The sequence below is a fragment of the Macrosteles quadrilineatus genome, unplaced genomic scaffold (genome assembly GCF_028750875.1).
Source record: "Macrosteles quadrilineatus isolate MER2022 unplaced genomic scaffold, UCM_ALF_1.0 Scaffold_2__2_contigs__length_208266976, whole genome shotgun sequence".
NCBI lineage: Eukaryota > Metazoa > Arthropoda > Insecta > Hemiptera > Cicadellidae > Macrosteles > Macrosteles quadrilineatus.
The window spans coordinates 135,642,872-135,659,726 of NW_026542595.1; the positions used below are offsets into that span (position 1 = coordinate 135,642,872).

Genomic DNA, 16,855 nt, shown 5'->3' on the forward strand with positions numbered 1-16,855 from the left:
ATTTCATTGAATTATTTTATAACATAATTAATAAATGCTGGTATTTTCCAAATTTAACATTTTAAGGAGACAATTTATTGATCTCTCCTGAGTCGGATACAGTGAAGATTCCATTCCAAGTACCTAAACGTATTAGTTGTTGTTGTGAATTAAGCAAAAGGTATTCATAACACTAGTATTCAGTGTATTCAAACTCTGAACACATCGGCCGAATTCGAATTCATTCATTCTGGCTATTCAAACTAGATTGGTTTGGCTTCAAAGTATTATTGAACCCAGCCGAATGTCAATATTCGAATACAGCCAGAAGTATTCGAATCTTTGAATACCTTGGTTGTATTCGAATAAGTATTCGATTCTGTATTCGAATGCCCCATCACTATCCTCATCACAGTATGGCATTTATTGTACACTAGAGCTGTTACCAAATAGACATCGATGACTGTTACCCACGGGCTTCACTCCGTTTGACTTCATAATAAAACTATTGATTGGTTAAGGTAAGGCTCGAATAAACAAAACAGAATACAGTAATACAAACAAATAATCACACCTGATTTTAATGAATTGAAAGAATAACATACAAATAAGTACAGCTGAGGTACTGTTTAACATTAGGTATATGGACAGTTCCCTGGAATTACGACCTTAAAGGGAGATTCATGAAATGGATAATTTTGCGCAAGGTATCTCGTCATGACAAACATTTCAAGTATATGGTTTATGGGGGTGTGATTTCAGTGTGCTAAAAAAAAAAAAAAAAAAAAACAATGATTAATGTCCATGGATGCTCCTACAAATGGAGACAATAAGAAAAATCTTATACAAACAGAACCGTTGTGGGAAAACTTGGAGAATATACTCGTAATAGCCAAGTTTCCAAAAGATGACAAAAAAGGTTTTACTTGGCGATTTTAATGCACAAATTGGCAGAGAAAAAATATACATAAGGATGAAAATGGAATAGGAAATATAAGTCAGTTATACACATTCTTTCATTCAAAAAGTTTTATTTACACAAATCAATAAAGTTAACTTCTCTAAAACCTTTCATAATTAAATCAACGAACTTAACTAATAGACTACTTAACAAAAATGTTAAGCCTATCTATAAAAAACACACGTGACACACAATGTGTTAACCCTTCCCGGACGGGAGAAATCGTAACATAGAACGGGAAAAAATAAGGTATAGGAAAAAATAAAAACTAATTTTCCTTTTTTGTGTTTTGTTATAAGTATACATAAAATAAACACAATGGAACACTTTATACTGTCAAAATAATTTTTAACTCGTTTATAACTATGCGGATATATCCCCTACCCATCCGCGTATGAGTAGAAAAGCAGCGGATATATCCGCCACCCGTCTTTAAAGAAATTACAAAGACAACGTTAGGCAATAAATAAAGAACAATACGGTATGTAAACTATAATTAAAGACAATGTAGTATTAAGCGCAAAACGTCAAGGGGGGGGGGGCTAGGAGAGGTTGGGGGTGCGCGGGAGAGGGGGAGGCGTGGGAGAGGCGTAGGCGCGGGAGAGAGGGGGGAGTGCGGGAGTGAGCGCAGCCATGGAGAAAGCAGGAAAGTGGCGCCTTGATACCGCAAAAAGCACCTGTCTGAAGAGTCTGTCTGTCTGAAGAGAAGGCGGAAATATCCGCTTCCCGTCCGGAACATCAAAAACCATAAGCGGATATATCCGACACCTGTCCTTTATCGCCAAAGACTTAGGCGGATATATCCGTCACCCGACCGGGAAGGGTTAAATGTTCACAAAATTTGATTATTTATCCAATTGTGGCATTATTGTATGTTTCAAAACCGTCTGCCAATCTACCAATTTGATGGGCGATGTTATGTAGGGCAGAAGCAATGCTCTGCATAGCTTCAACCTTTCTTTTTGAATTCTTGTCCCACTTTCCCACAACTTTCCTCTTGGAATTTACATGTAAAGTTGGATGAGGATCTGAAAAATTAATTAACAATTACTTAAGTTTACCTATGAAACTACATCTTTGTGTTCTTTGAGCAACAAAGCATATTTTTTAACAAAACCTAAACTTTCAGAACAAATTAAAATCATCAAACTACAAATATTTTGAACGTGATTGTATGTATGGATGTATTTTTATGTTGCATGACTATGGTACTGTAAGTGTTAAAAAATATGTTTGTTGCAGATAAACATAACATTGCATGCCAAATGAGCTGAATTGTTGTCATGAAAAACATATTGAAAAGGAACAACACAACATTCTAGTCGCTTTGAACATGTTTAGTAATACAAGCGCTCATAAGTGGAGGGGGTGGTCATGTGACCACTAGCGCTAGCGAATTAGCGCACTACTAGCAATGTGTTTACACCTCTGCTAGTGCTAATCGCCATTCGCCACTCGCCACACGCCAGTGCTAGTACAGTTGTTGTTTGTCTGTCAAGTTAAAACGAGTGAACTGAAGTGGAATGTTGACCGGGTCATACAATTTTTACAAATATCGAACCCACAAAGTTAGTCTCTTTTTATTAAGTTCATGTTCACACAACTCTTGTATAGGTACCAATTTTTGTAATTTGTCTCAAAATATTTCAATTTAAAGGAACAGAAGACATTTTGTGCAAACTGAAATGATAACTGCGACCAATAGACACTTCACTTCTACATGACTAGTGCTAATAACAAGCGCTAATAACGTGTAGATGGAATTTGTTGTGCCAGTGTTCCCAGCTAGTGCTAATAGCGAATATTAGCTGCTAGTAAACTAGCTACCTGTACAGGGGCCTTAAGGGATCAAATTATGAAAGTACTAGCAGAGTACCCGTCCTTCGTACGGGATTGGCATATAAGTATAAAATGCTTATTGCAGTAGTTATACTCAAGCTTTGCTTTTGCAATGGGGGGGGGGACACGATTTGATAAAATTTGCTTCTTTATATTTACGGTACTTTATACTATAGTATTACACATCTACCATAGCCATAATATTCTACCACTTCACCTAAACAATAGAGAAATATAAAAATATTAAATATTCGCAAAATATCACAAAATGATTCATGAAGTTAAAAACATAAAAGTAACTGTAAACAATCCTACTTTGAGAGTGCACATTACATATCATAGTTTTTTGTTGCTTGAATTCAAATTAGCTGTTTCCATAAATGCAAAAAAGTGATAGTGCTGCACCCTGTTAGTAAATCTTATAACTTTTAATGCTTTTGCATACTATAGAACCAACTTTTTAAGTTGAAACAGCTGACTAAATTCTTTTATTCCATTTAAATATGAATACTAATAAGGTTAACATTGGGAACCACAGAGCCACTGGGGCGGAGTCCAAAAGGATTTTTTATAAAAGAATATGCCTATATTTTAATCGGGAATGTGAGCTATAATCATGCTAAATTTTAGCCAAATCCATCCGGTAGTTATTGCGTGATTGAACTTCAAACAAACAAACACACAAACATTCTCATTTATAATATTAGTAAGATATCACGGTATGTCACTTAAATTTGGCCTTTAATCATTTGGCTTAAGCTGTTTTTTACTACTGGATATTGAAGTAAATATCTGCAGCCTTCGCAGAAAACACGAAGACTGCTGGAAATTGGCTAAAAGTAATAAAGCTAAAGTAATTTTGTTTGTAGGCCTAAGTAACTTTAAAAACAGAATACAGTACAGAGAACTTCATGAGATACATCATTAAATATACCTATACAACCCTGTCATAGACTAAATACCGTAAGTTAAAGTAATTCCTTCAGTAGTTGAAGAATAGCCTACTGTCAGGTGTCTATTAAAATTCTGAAAAAACTTATGTTATGTCAAATAATAAGTTGTCCTTGCTAATAACAATCAAATGAAGGGGTGGGACATTAAGTGGTGAAATATTTACCTCCAGTTCTAAGATTAGGTCTTTTTGGGAGGGAGGAGAGGGGGTCATCTTCGTCTTCGCTTTGTGCATTCTGTGCTTCATCAATCTGAAAAAAGAAAGTATGTTTTTTCATAAATATTTAACCCATTCAACAATAAATGATAAAGTTAGTAAAGTGTCAAATCCATTAAACCCAGTTAATTATGAAAATAAAATTGAATTTGCAATATAAAATAAATGGTATCAGCGATCTGACACATACTTTCTCCCATTAGCATGTCACAATCTTTATCATGGGTGAGCGATGAGAATAACTATGATATTAAACAGGTAATGATATCCAATTGAAAACAAGATATGTTAACACTTATGAAAGTAATATAAAATTGTGCAGGGGTCCTCTCATCAGGGCCGTATTTAGAATTGATGAGGCCCCCGGCGACACATGTTCTGATTCTTCGTAGGTTGCAACTTAAGGGTTTAGAAATACACCGTGTATTACTTCAACTGGATGAAATGACCTTTTGTCTCCAGCAATAGCAATCCAACTGGCAAAAAGACCTAGGTAACCAGCTAATAAATAAGTAGGGCCTATATTTATTTTTTTAACAATAGATCTAATATTAGAGGTCTTAGGTTTGGGTCAGACATTTTTCATTCCTTTTGGGTTAAGTAAAAAACGGGTAGTTTTGGAAATAATTAATTAAAAATATATTAATTGATAAACTATAATATTTTTATACAAATTCTGTAACCACAGCCAAATTGTAAGCGTCTTCTGTGGACACAGTAAAATCGTGGACATCTGCGAAGTCGCAAAAGGATAGGGAACATATTGTACGTTCATGGCAAAATAGTGAACATCATGCGCAATTGCGAAGACATAATCTTCGTCATCTGCAAGGGACGATAACTACAACAAAGGACAAGTAACTATTTCGTCTCCTCCGATCACAGTGGAATCATGAACGTATCCTATGGCCACGGTGAAATAGTTAGCATCTTGCGCGGACGTGGAGACATCATGTTTGTCTCCTCCGCTTGCGGCGGAACCATGAAGGACTCATGTGGCTGTGGAAAAAGAGTTGTTGTTGAGCAGTTGTGCTACTCATTAGTTATGATGTTCAATAAATTTTCCGAAACAATTATTAACCTTTTAAAATAGTTCCTATAATGTAACTAGTGTTAAGAAAAAAATTAAGAACTTTGTAAAATATTTTGCCTACAGTCACCCGACAAAGTTGGCTTCCTTGTACTGTTTGTAGTACAGAAAGCTGCTAATTGCTACATATTTATACTTTGTCATACGGTTTATACTTTGTCGTACGGTTTATACTTTGGCGCACAACAGGATTTTAACCAAACAACACAAAACAGCGTGGTTTTATTATGCACATAATCCGTGTACGCTTAGAAATAGGTTGGCAACACTTAAAGATAATAATACTATGATCGCAGCTGATTGACTATTATAACTACGATTTAACCTGTCATTTCGTGTTTATAGTTTATGTTCTATTTTCGTTCAACGTTTTGGTTTGAAGACAACCTGAAGTGTAGTATTTGAAAGATGAATTATAAGTGGGCCTAACATGTTTAAAAATAATGTACTCAGTGAAAGTAATTGTGAATATCATGGTGGAACAGAACTAACAGAAACTGAAAACATGTTTCATTAAACCTGTTACCTGAAAAATCAAGAATGAAGTATGAACGAGCATACAAACTGTTTAATTTCCTCTTTGGCGAGTAAGTAATAAAGTTACAAAACTGTCAGAAAATGTTTTATTGCCATATTTTGAAGAACAATCTACTTGTTTATTATGTTTTTATACTGATTATTACTGTTTATACCTGTAATCTTGAAAATAAGTAACACTTAAAGATATTACAACTACAATCAGCTGAATTTCCTATTCCGTTCATGGCTTGGGTTTAACCTAACCTTAAAACGTGTTGTATATAGTTTGAAAGACTAATTATTTATATGCTTTATAAAGACTGTAGGAAAAATATAATGTGTAACACGAGTGCAAAAGGCCTTTGCTGCACTCAAGATCATTCCACACTCGTGTGTAAACATTGCTCTCGTGTGCAGCAAAGTGCCACTTTGCCCACTAGTTACACAAATAACTATATAACTAGCTGTACCCGCGGGCTTTGCCCCGTTTAACTTCATATATTATAATCCATATTTTCTAGCCCCTGAGCTGGTTCTATAACTAAATTGAAATTTTACCTTTGTCATCCAGCTCCTGATATTATTATCAACTTGTTACGGCCGTTTCAGCATCACTGTGCCATCGTCGGACTGTTCAGCCAAAAGGCGTCGTTAAAACACAAAAACATTTACACGAAACACACACATATTTGTCAAAACGGGGTTTTGAAAACAGGCCTGTTGAGGATAGTACATTCCCGAACTTGAGCAAGTAGCTGACTCGGCTGAGTCAGCTACTTGCATATTTGTCAAAACCCCGTTTTGACAAATATGTGTGTGTTTCGTGTAAATATTTTTGTGTTTTAACGACGCCTTTTGGCTGAACAGTCCGACGATGGCACAGTGATGCTGAAACGGCTGTAACAAGTTGATAATAATATCAGGAGCTGGATGACAAAGGTAAAATTTCAATTTAGTAACTTCATATATGTTCGCATGGCTCAATCACGTCCTGGTTGAAGCTCGTTCGCTACGCTAACTCGCCTCCAGGTTGATGTTCGTTTGCTACCCTCACTCACCTTTTGGTTGCAAATTAGCTGTTGTCATAAATTTAAAAAAAGCATCCTTTTTATTGTTTATAATACTTTGATAAAGGTTTTTATTTTTTAACATTGGAGAATTTAAACGTTGTTAAGTGCACAGGTGTGCTGCGATTGGGGTTTAATACATTTGGACTTATTCTAAAGTAAAATAGTTTTCTGTGCTGCACTCTGTAGAAACACTGTGGCACTATTTCAAATCGTGACTAATGCTAATACAGAATGTTGTGATTATTCAAACCTACAAAACAGTTGGTGAAAGTAAACATCTGCTTTTAAATTATATTTATTTGTAAACATTGTAGATCAAAAAGTCTGACATTGGCCCACTTAAAACCCTTTGGGGCAGAGCCCTTTTGACGGATCTGCACCAAACTTCACCCGAACCATCCTTGACAGATGCTTAATAATTCCTGAAAGTTTCATTAAAATCTGTCGAGCAGTTTCAGAGTCCATAACGTATATACACACACACATACATACATACATAGTTCCTCTTTTATAGATATAGATTCATAGAAATTTAAACAACCTTTTCCCTTGTTAAAGCATTAGTGTTTTTATTGTTCATTGTTGCATGTTTTTGTTTGTTTGTTTGTTTGTTTATAAATTACTAGCAGAGTACCCGTTCTTCGTACGGGGTTGGCGTATAAGTATAAAAAGCTTATTGCAGTTATATTCTAGCTTTGGGTTTGAAATAGGGGAGGAAAAGGCTTGAAAGAATTTGATTCTTTATATTTACTGTATACTATAGTATTGCAGATATAGTATAGTATATCCTACTCTGACAGTTCTCATTTTGTATAACAGCTTTTTGATTCAGCTAAAAGGTAAACCTATTAACTTTTTAATGCTACTGAATATCATAGAACCAACTTGTTTGGTCGAATCAGTTGACAAAGTAACCCTAATTCCTTTTAATTCCTTTTAAATGTGAATACCCATAAGGTTAACATGGGAAACTTCAGAGCCACTGGGGCGGAGCCGGAAAGTAGTTTTGAGATAACAATATGCCATATGTTAATCGGGATTGTGAGCTATCATCAAGCCAAATTTCAGCCCAATCTGACCAGTGTTTTTCGCGTTTACTAGTCACAAACATACATACATTCAAACTTTCGCATTTATAATATTATTAGTAGGATAAAAAATAAAAATCTATATATTAATACGCAAGCAGTTTTCTTTTCACAGTCATAACTCAATAACGGCTTGATGGATTTTTAAGTTGTTTGAGGTGTCAAATTAAAAGTATTTTCACGTAGATGTGCAAATACGTCTCAGAATATTAAGAAAGGGCATCGCTTAAGTACACTTAAGGGCTAAAGTTTGGAAGGCGGCGCTATCTGTTGACATTTGATCAAAGTCATTTCCCTTTGTTTACAAATAACATATGGACGTAGTTTGAAATAGTTTTTAAGGTTAAGGGTTAACCACAGACTGCAGGACTTAAAACTTACAGAGCAAAGCCGGAATACATATTTTCATTTAAACATCTGTTAAATAAGTCTGGTTCATAAAATAGTTTCCTAGCAAAACTTGATAACAAATTTTTCATAATATTTGAATTCATCTAACTTGCTTGTTATTTTGCTGAATTATCATGTAGTTTCGGTTACAGTTCGGTGTGATGAATAAGTGAATGTTTGAAAGTGATTATTCACAGTGCAGTTACCCACCCGTTGCATTACCGTATCACGTAATTTACAATGTATATCAAAATTCCGTTATAGTGTTTTCTGTTGTTTGTTTAACTTCCGTATTTTATCTCAATTTAAAATTAAGCCACCAGTAAGATGAAGAACTGTGAGTGGCTGGAGGGAACGCGGACGTGACCGCTTGCATCAACCTACCAATGGAACATTTTGAAGGATACAGAGTGGCAGTACCACCGTGGTGATACATCATGGATACATCTCCTCAGACAAATGAACGTTAAATCTTTACATTGTGGTGGCTTACATTTTAAGCAACGGAAAGACGACCGAAGCAGTTAAATTTTCACTCATTGTTACCATAAATGAAAGATCCGTTTACCTCATCTGCAGAATTCACTATACTTTCAGGAACTTATTGGAAACTCCCAATCTGAAAACAGGGCTGCGAGGCTTTGATCTAGAATTTATTTGGATAGAATTCGTCAATTCAATTTTGCCTTTGCCATGGTCTGCTCTGAAGCTCATTTATATGAGAGGATCACACAGGGCATCTACAATTTAAAGATCCATGACATGTGTTATCTCCGAGTAAATAATCTAATTCCTTTAGAAGGTCATCGTGAACCCGCACAGATGTAGGTATAGTTGAGTACGACGTTGGCACTGGAACCCAACAGCGCTTGAAACACAATTCAAACAAAAAATGCCATAAAAAAATATGCGGGAATAGGGTCACATTGCCAAACTATTTGCCTAATCTTTAATAACTGTGGCGGAAATGTGTAGGGACGAAAGGTCAGAGGAGTCAAGTGAGATTCATGTGCTTACTTATGCTACTTAAATAAATGTCGCAGCTATTTTTAAAGCTGAAAACAGAGCACCACCTGGCCAAATAAATCTTAGGTCTTTTTCCAAAAACTAATAATGTTAAACGCGAATCCGTTCTAGATCCGTCGTTAGATCCACTTGCTTACCCTCTTATGTTCCCAATCGGAGACTTTCGTTGGCGCCCCTAATTTAAAAAAGCCTAAAAACAGGACATACAGGTGGTACAAATAATTTAACAATGCTATAGAACGGGTCGTACTGGTTGGTGTCAAGAGAGCGATTTAGCTTGCTACAAAAAGTCTGAAAAACTCACTTTACAGTGTGTGGTTGACATATACGTTCTCATAGATGGCAACCGCCTACATTACATAAGAGATAGCCAAAGCATTACGAGAGCAGATCTACATTTAAATATTGTATATACTGTACTACTTTTATAATTTTTTTACAACATTATAATTTTCATATTTCTATAATCAGACAGAAATTACTTTAGAGTGACTCTTTGATTAAGTCTTGCTGTTTATTTTTTTACTGGTTATTCTTTTATTACAGCCTGCAGTTTTGCTCGGTTTCGAGCAACAGGTTATCTAGTAAAATAAAAAAATCGCTCCGTCATTGTTGTAAGCTTAAATTCCATGATTAGTTATTGTATTTGTGTATTGTTATTAACAGTGAATAGACTCTGCCAGTAACAATACAGGTACATAAAGATTTCTTCGCACGTACGTGTGCACAAGAGGAGGTGAAATATTTAGCATGATGTTGCATAAAATAAAGATTTTTTAATCGAATTGAAAGAGTTAACATCTTGCGCAAGTGCGGAAACATCATCTTCGTCTCCTCCGATTGTGAAGAATCGTGAAGATCTTCTGCGTTTGCGGGGACATGATCTTCGACTCCCGTGGTTGCAATAAAACCCTGGACATTTTCTGCGATTGCGGATGAATCCTACATTAACTCCTCCGTCACAACATCCTACGTTACAACAACTCCTACACAACAACTCCTACGTTAACGGCGAAATAGTGGAGATCTTTTGCGGTTGCGCAGATTTCATAAACGTCTCCCACAAATCATGGCAAAACAGATTATCGGTAAAATAAATTTATCAAGAAAAATTCAAAAATAAAAATGGGCCCAAGTGAGGCCCCCAGAAACCGTTGTTAGGGAAATACTGCCCTGCCTCTCATTTTCATTAATACCAACTATGCAACTCTCAGATTTATTTATTTTATAAATGTGTTTCAACTCTAAATGATATAACTTATAAAACTATTTTTAATTTTTAAAAATAATTCCTAGGCCTATATAGAAAAAACACTGCTCTTCCTTGAAATAGAAAAGTTTCTGTTAAGAAATCACTTGCTTGAAAATCTTATTTACAATTTTAAAGAATTAGGCCTACTTAAAAAAACTTTCAAATTAATGTAAATTTTTTTGTAACATTTAAAATATCAAATTAAAAGTTCAATCTTGGGCATGTTGCCGATATCGTAGTAAATAGTATAGGGTGTAATGTTTTCACCTTTTTGAATTGAGAAAGTAAAAGTAACAAACCCTCAGTCATTGGACTTGGTAATAAGTTTTTAAGACAAAAAAATGAGTGAATAATATTTGTTTATTTTTCTTACCCCTATTTCCATTATCCCTCCGATTCCTTCCAAAGCAGTTGTGTCATCAAGGAGGAATAGCACTCTCTCAGTTGCTGGCATAGAGGCTGCGGGTTCTTCACTGGTTCCAGGCATAGCCGTTTGATCGGTGTCATCGTCTTCCAAGGAAGATGAATCTGGCCCTCCACTAGTTTTCAAGCTATGCTTCCTCAAGTTGGCTGCCTTTTTTCTGCTGGCGATTTTTAGATCAGTCCATGTCTATAAATTATAAATCCAACAGATTTTGAGTTAAGTTTTTAAGTAATAGCCGGGTATTGATCAACAAGATTTAGATTATTAATATTATTGATTAGGCCTACCGGTATACATTATTAGTCCATTTTCTGCCCTAATATTAGGTACTATACGGGTAAACATGGGTTTTGTAACAGACTTTAATGCTACAACATGATTAGGTAGGCTAGAGAAAGGAGATAATAATGATACAAATTGCAGGATCTCTGAAGCTTTGACCGATTTTAGGGTTATCAAAGTAACCATATTTTACTATAAAGATATTAAACATTTTTTTAATCTACTTACAGTACAATATTACATGATTTATAGTTTATTAAGGCAATTAATATAATTTATAATGTGCTAGTGCCAATCAACTGAATACAGTTGTAACTCAATAAAGCCAAGTGTTGAGCTGCTTAACACTCGTTGCTGTTTAATATTTCAGCATTTAAAAAAGTTAAGTAAGTTATTTGAAGAACTTCAAATTTTACTTAGTGTTATTTGAAGTTTGCAAACGGACTTATGTCCGAAACATGTAACTTATATTAAAAATATAATATTCAGGGTGCTCAGTTTTACTTTATTTACTACAGTGGAACCTCGATAAGAAGACCCTTGATAACAAGTCTTTCTTGGTAACAAGTGTATTTTACAAATCCTCTTGAATTTATTTGACCTCTAACTTAAACCATGTTATTGCAAAACATCAATAAGAAGTCAACCTTGATAACCAGACTTATTTTATAATCACCATGAGAGTCTTGTTATCAATTATCAATTATTATCAATTGTCAATCATGGAGATGGGGACGCCACGGTTCTTTCTACCTATAAATTAATATATACATATGAATTTGAACGGACAGTGTTTTTGGCCTCTAGAGACCTCAAAACGAAAAAGTAAATCGGTCCCGGGTCTAGAGGTCTTACCATGAGTAGGCCTACTACGGTAATACTGTAGCTTATTCCCTATGGGAAATTCGCTAAAAGAACGATTTTCGCTACCTTGAATTCAAGTGGGGCACTTGAATGTTTGGTTTATTTCTTGATCGGATTTGACTGTGGGTTTACACTCTTTATTAAAGTGCATTCAACTTGACTGAAAAATTAAACATGTTCAATTTGTACTTACCACTTGAATCAAGTTGATAATTGAAGTTAATTTTTACATGAACAAGCAATTAACTACTTGAACAAGGGTTTACACGGGGAAAGTTCACTCAAGTTTCGAAGTTTGCTTGTCCAATTAGACTCGAGTCAAGTAACTTGACCAATGTAAGGGGAACTGCTTAAAGGTAAGTAAGCTATTTTTATGTGAAACTTTTTAACACATAAGGTACAAGTACTTATCTAAGGAGACTTTTGGTAGAAAATTAAAAATGAATGTTGCTTAGGAGCAATGGAATTAAGATAAGATTATGCTGACAATTCAACTCGTTGAAAAGTGGAAAAGGATGGGACTTGAGAGTTAAGCGGCCCAAACACTAGGGTGCATGTGCCTTGCATGGCTCGTGGTGGGGTGACAGCGAGCGGTTCGAGGCATATGTCACCACACACTGCAGCCACATGCCTAAGGGCCATTTTTAGTAGTTAGCAAAGTCCTACTAAATGTGCATATCCTAGCTAAATAAATCATATAGAATGAAATTTGCCTTCAAATAAAACATCAGACGTGGTCATATTTAAATAAATCAATGGCTGAGTTATTAGTGTATTATGGTTTTTGGGTTTACAATATGTTTATGAGACCAAAAAGAGTGAGAACTAAGGAATTTAAGGCACTTATTTAGAGTAGGCCTATAAAGGTTGTAAATTTAAATTGAAGAAGCTTTTTTTAGTTCACCTCGACATGATGTTAGCTCGATATGAAGATCTCAAAGAATGAATTTTAGTCTTTCATCACTGTCGGGAAACACTTCCTTGCATTTTGTTATTAATAGTTCCATACTTTCTTTTTGCAAATATTTGTTTGAAAAGTTTACACTTTTCACATCCCACAAACACGTCTCGATCTATAAAGCTTAACCGAGTTCTATAAAGTATATCTTTAAAGTTTATTTTTGGTCAATAAACTCAGACCAAAAATTTCTTTGGTAATTGAGGGACATCTTAACCGCGCAACAAAGAAGTACCCTAAGTTTAAATAACCAAACAAATAAGAACAAATCAAATGAGAACAAATGGTGAGTCGGTGGCTCAGTAGGTAGCGTCGTGGACTTTGGGCCCAAGGCAGTAGTGTCGTGGGTTCGGATCCTGGTCACTGCCACTAACTTTTATCAGTACAGTTCACCTTTGTACTGTACCGGCTCACCCCTTGCTTTGCTGGATACGTTCCACGCACAGATCTGTAGTCTATGTGGACGGGCAAATGCAAGGTTAAAAGAGGCCGCCAGCCTCTCCACGCAGGCGCAGACCTAGTACAATATGAAATGAATTTAAACGCAAAAAATAAAACGTTCACGATTTAAACGCAGCGATATTGCTGCTAGTTTGCAAACATGTACGCCAACCTCGGTTACCCACAGACTGGCACGCATCGTCACGAACTTGCACACTTCTGACGATGCTCGAAGGCCTGGCGGCAGTGCCTCGCAAGTGCGTTGTGAGCATAGGCACATGCGCCACGAACTGCTCGCGTGTCACATGTGTGCGGCCCCAATGTATGTTTTTCATTACAGTAGGATAAGTTGTCTACATTTATATGTGGATTTGACTAATATTAAGTCAGCTGTAGGCCCTATGTATGTATGTAGGCTACAGTAACTTATATGAACCTATTTAAAATAAGTTTCTGTTATAAGTTAAAACAAAATTGGTGTTCATCATCCCACTCGCACAAACAAATCACATGAGTTAGGCCTATTTTAACTTAAGTTAGGTAGGTTTACTTAATTAACTAAGTTTTACTGGGAACATAAGATTTCTGGTAGATTTTACTTCTATTTTTACTGTCTTGTTTCTGATAGGCTCGATGCTTGCATAGCTACATTTTTATTTTTTGATCTATTATGACTGCCCAGACAAATGTTTTGTCTATTCATGTTTTACCGGATCTAGTTTTATTTTCTTGGTTGAACTTGAACCTCATTTGTTGTTGACTTTGTCATATGCATGTACCTTGCAAATTACGGCAATAAAAAGTTTCTGATTTCTGATTTCTGATTTCTAAGGTAGGCCTATAATTATGTATAAAATGGCACTATTAAACAGCCTATTGAGAAGTTTTTATCATAGCCTATTTTGAAAACTAGTCCTAATGGCACTGTTACAATAACTTAAGCCTTTTGAGAATATTTAAGCTTTAAATAAGTTAGCTTAGGCTTATCATAGCCCATCTTTAAACTAGGACTATGATTAAAACGGTAACACAAACTGAAACAATTTTCATGATCATCAAGTTTAAAGGCCTAAGTTAAACTTAGTGGTAAAATATTTTTTTAAGAAACCGAGAGCTTACTTTTTTGTTAAAATCATTCTTGTATCTAGTGGTGCTTAACTTAGTATTTGCCTATTTTCTCGTTAATGCAGATAAATTAGCCCAATTATTACTTACCCTTTTCCATTGCTTCACAGTCTTGAATGCTCCACCGAGACTGTTGAGCTGTTTAGTAGCATCTTGCCACATTTTGTTAGCAATTTCTCTGGTGAAATTAGCGTCAATTTGATTTTTTGCCAACTTCGGGTTTTCTTCTAAAAAAGATATGAGAAAATCCCGTTGCCTCTCTGACAATTTCCCACTTTGATATGAACTCATAGCGTTTACACTAGCCAAAATGCCAAATCGTTATGGACCCGCGTCGGGAAACGGAAAAGGATGTACCTAGAGCGGGAGGTTCCAGTATCTAAAATACCAAATCCTGTTGACTGTTGTTTATGTTGAGTGTTGGTTGACGTTGACGATTGACTCAACTAAACTGACTGTCAACCATTAAACCAAACCTCAGAAAGAGCCCGTTCGTAACGTGAAAGGTTAGCTGAGCTCAGAACTGTGATTGGTTCAATTCAAAATGACGTCATCTGTATTTCGTGCGGTGTTGCCGCTTTCATTTCCAAACGAGTCACCAACTAGTGATTGCCAACTCACTTCTCAACTGTTGGATTTCAAAAATTTCAAATCCTGTTGTTGGTTGAGTTGAGTGTTGTTGACGATTGACTCAACTCTCAACCATTTCATCAAAAATAGGGCCTCAGGAACGGCCGCTGAGAAGCGTGGCCGTTAGAACGGAAACGGCCGTTAGAACCATCGAGTACACGTGCTCGTTGGTTAGAACTCCAGGCCGCGGCCTTCGAAGTGGCAACGTCGCAATTGGTGTTGCAACAGCTGTTTTGTTTGGAATGAGCTAATAAAATTATTGTTGTATTTACGAAAGATTGGTTACTGGACTATGACAATATTGACTCCGTTTAAAAATGTAAGGATATGGATTTTTTTTATTCATTTCGGTTTTCAATTCTGTAATTGAATCCATTCCATAAGATAACATGGCAGACAGGTGACATCAGCTCAATGATTCGCACTTTATTGATTTAAATTTATGAACATACATTTTTTTAAATATTGAAAAAAAAACTTACAGAATTGAAAGACGAAACGATAAAAATCTATATGTACATTTATTAGTGGAGTCAATATTGTCATAATCCAGTAGCCAATCTTTCGTAAATACAGAAATAGCTGATACCAAACAAAACAGCTGTTACAACACCACTTGCGACGTTGCCTCATCGAAGGTCGCGGCCTGGAGTTAAAGGCGGCCGTGAAAAAACAACTCTTATAAACATATTGTGATTTGTGGTAGTTCACGATAACTTCTCTTCAACAGTTCAACAACAACCCCCGCCATTTTTGGCCGCCGAACCACGGCCTCCTTTAACTCTCTTTAAAGGTAGCCGTGTTTTCTAGTGGGGCCTTGCCTGGAGTTAAAGGTGGCGTGATTTGTGTTAAGTTTACGATAACTTCTCCTCAACAGTTCAACAACAACCCCCGCCAATTTTAGCCGCCGAATCACGGCCTCCTTTAACTCTCTTTAAAGGTAGCCGTGTTTTCTAGTGGGGCCTTGCCTGGAGTTAAAGGCGGCCGTGAAAAAAAACTCTTATAAACATATTGTGATTTGTGTTAGTTCACGATAACTTCTCCTCAACAGTTCAACAACAACCCCCGCCAATTTTGGTAACCACGGCCTCCTTTAACTCTCTTTAAAGGTAGCCGTGGCCGAACGCTTCTTTATTTTGTCATCCGTCTGGAAACGGGACAGCGGGATGGCTTAAGAAAAGTATCGATGCCTAATAAATATCGGTAAAAAGATCCTGTCAAAGGGAGCATTCATTGTTATCGATGACAACTACGATAAATAAATATTGTTCAGTATCAAAAAACAATAATTTAAAAAAATATATTGAAATGAAACTGTTCTACCTAACCTAGCTTTCTGTAACATTTGAAAATTACGTTTAGTATCCTCCTCTTTGCCTTTACTGTTATTAAACGGAATTTGTAAATGGTACTGTTTAATACTGTTCTATGAAATGGCGACAAAGTAGGTATTTTAAGTCAAGTATGAATGGAGATGAGTGGCGCGATTTTGTAGTCTTGTTAGTGACTAAGGCCGAAATTCCTTAGACACAGCTGTTAATTAATAGCCCATACGCAGCTAATGGCAACTAAGGGATCTACAGTTTATAGTGGAATCCGAACCACATTTTTGCCTTGGTAATTACGAATTGGTCTAATTATCAGGATAGTACTGCGGATAGTCGTAGTACTCACCCGTGCGGACGTCGTTAATTCACACTGGGGAGTATCGAATCCACAGTGCATGCCTATAAATATCCACAATTCGTG

At 36.0% G+C, this 16,855-nt stretch overlaps 1 protein-coding gene across 1 annotated transcript; it reads right to left on the minus strand.

The window, feature by feature from the left end:
* Positions 1-1,041: 1,041 nt before the first annotated feature.
* LOC128987126 (uncharacterized) lies at positions 1,042-14,942 on the minus strand. The gene is made up of 4 exons (XM_054407842.1): positions 14,567-14,942; positions 10,756-10,992; positions 3,897-3,981; positions 1,042-1,968 (listed from the first exon to the last, which is right to left on the minus strand). Exons 1-4 carry the CDS (start codon positions 14,765-14,767, stop codon positions 1,790-1,792), a joined length of 702 nt encoding a protein of 233 aa, XP_054263817.1. The 5' UTR covers positions 14,768-14,942; the 3' UTR covers positions 1,042-1,789.
* Positions 14,943-16,855: the final 1,913 nt, after the last annotated feature.

Coding starts and splice junctions, on each gene's coding strand:
- LOC128987126 (XM_054407842.1), bottom strand. CDS start 14,767: ATGAGTTCATATCAAAGTGGGAAATTGTCAGAGAGGCAACGGGATTTT. Junction 10,993..14,566: donor CTGTGAAGCAATGGAAAAGG/GTAAGTAATAAT, acceptor TATAATTTATAG/ACATGGACTGATCTAAAAAT. Junction 3,982..10,755: donor GAGGGATAATGGAAATAGGG/GTAAGAAAAATA, acceptor TTCTTTTTTCAG/ATTGATGAAGCACAGAATGC.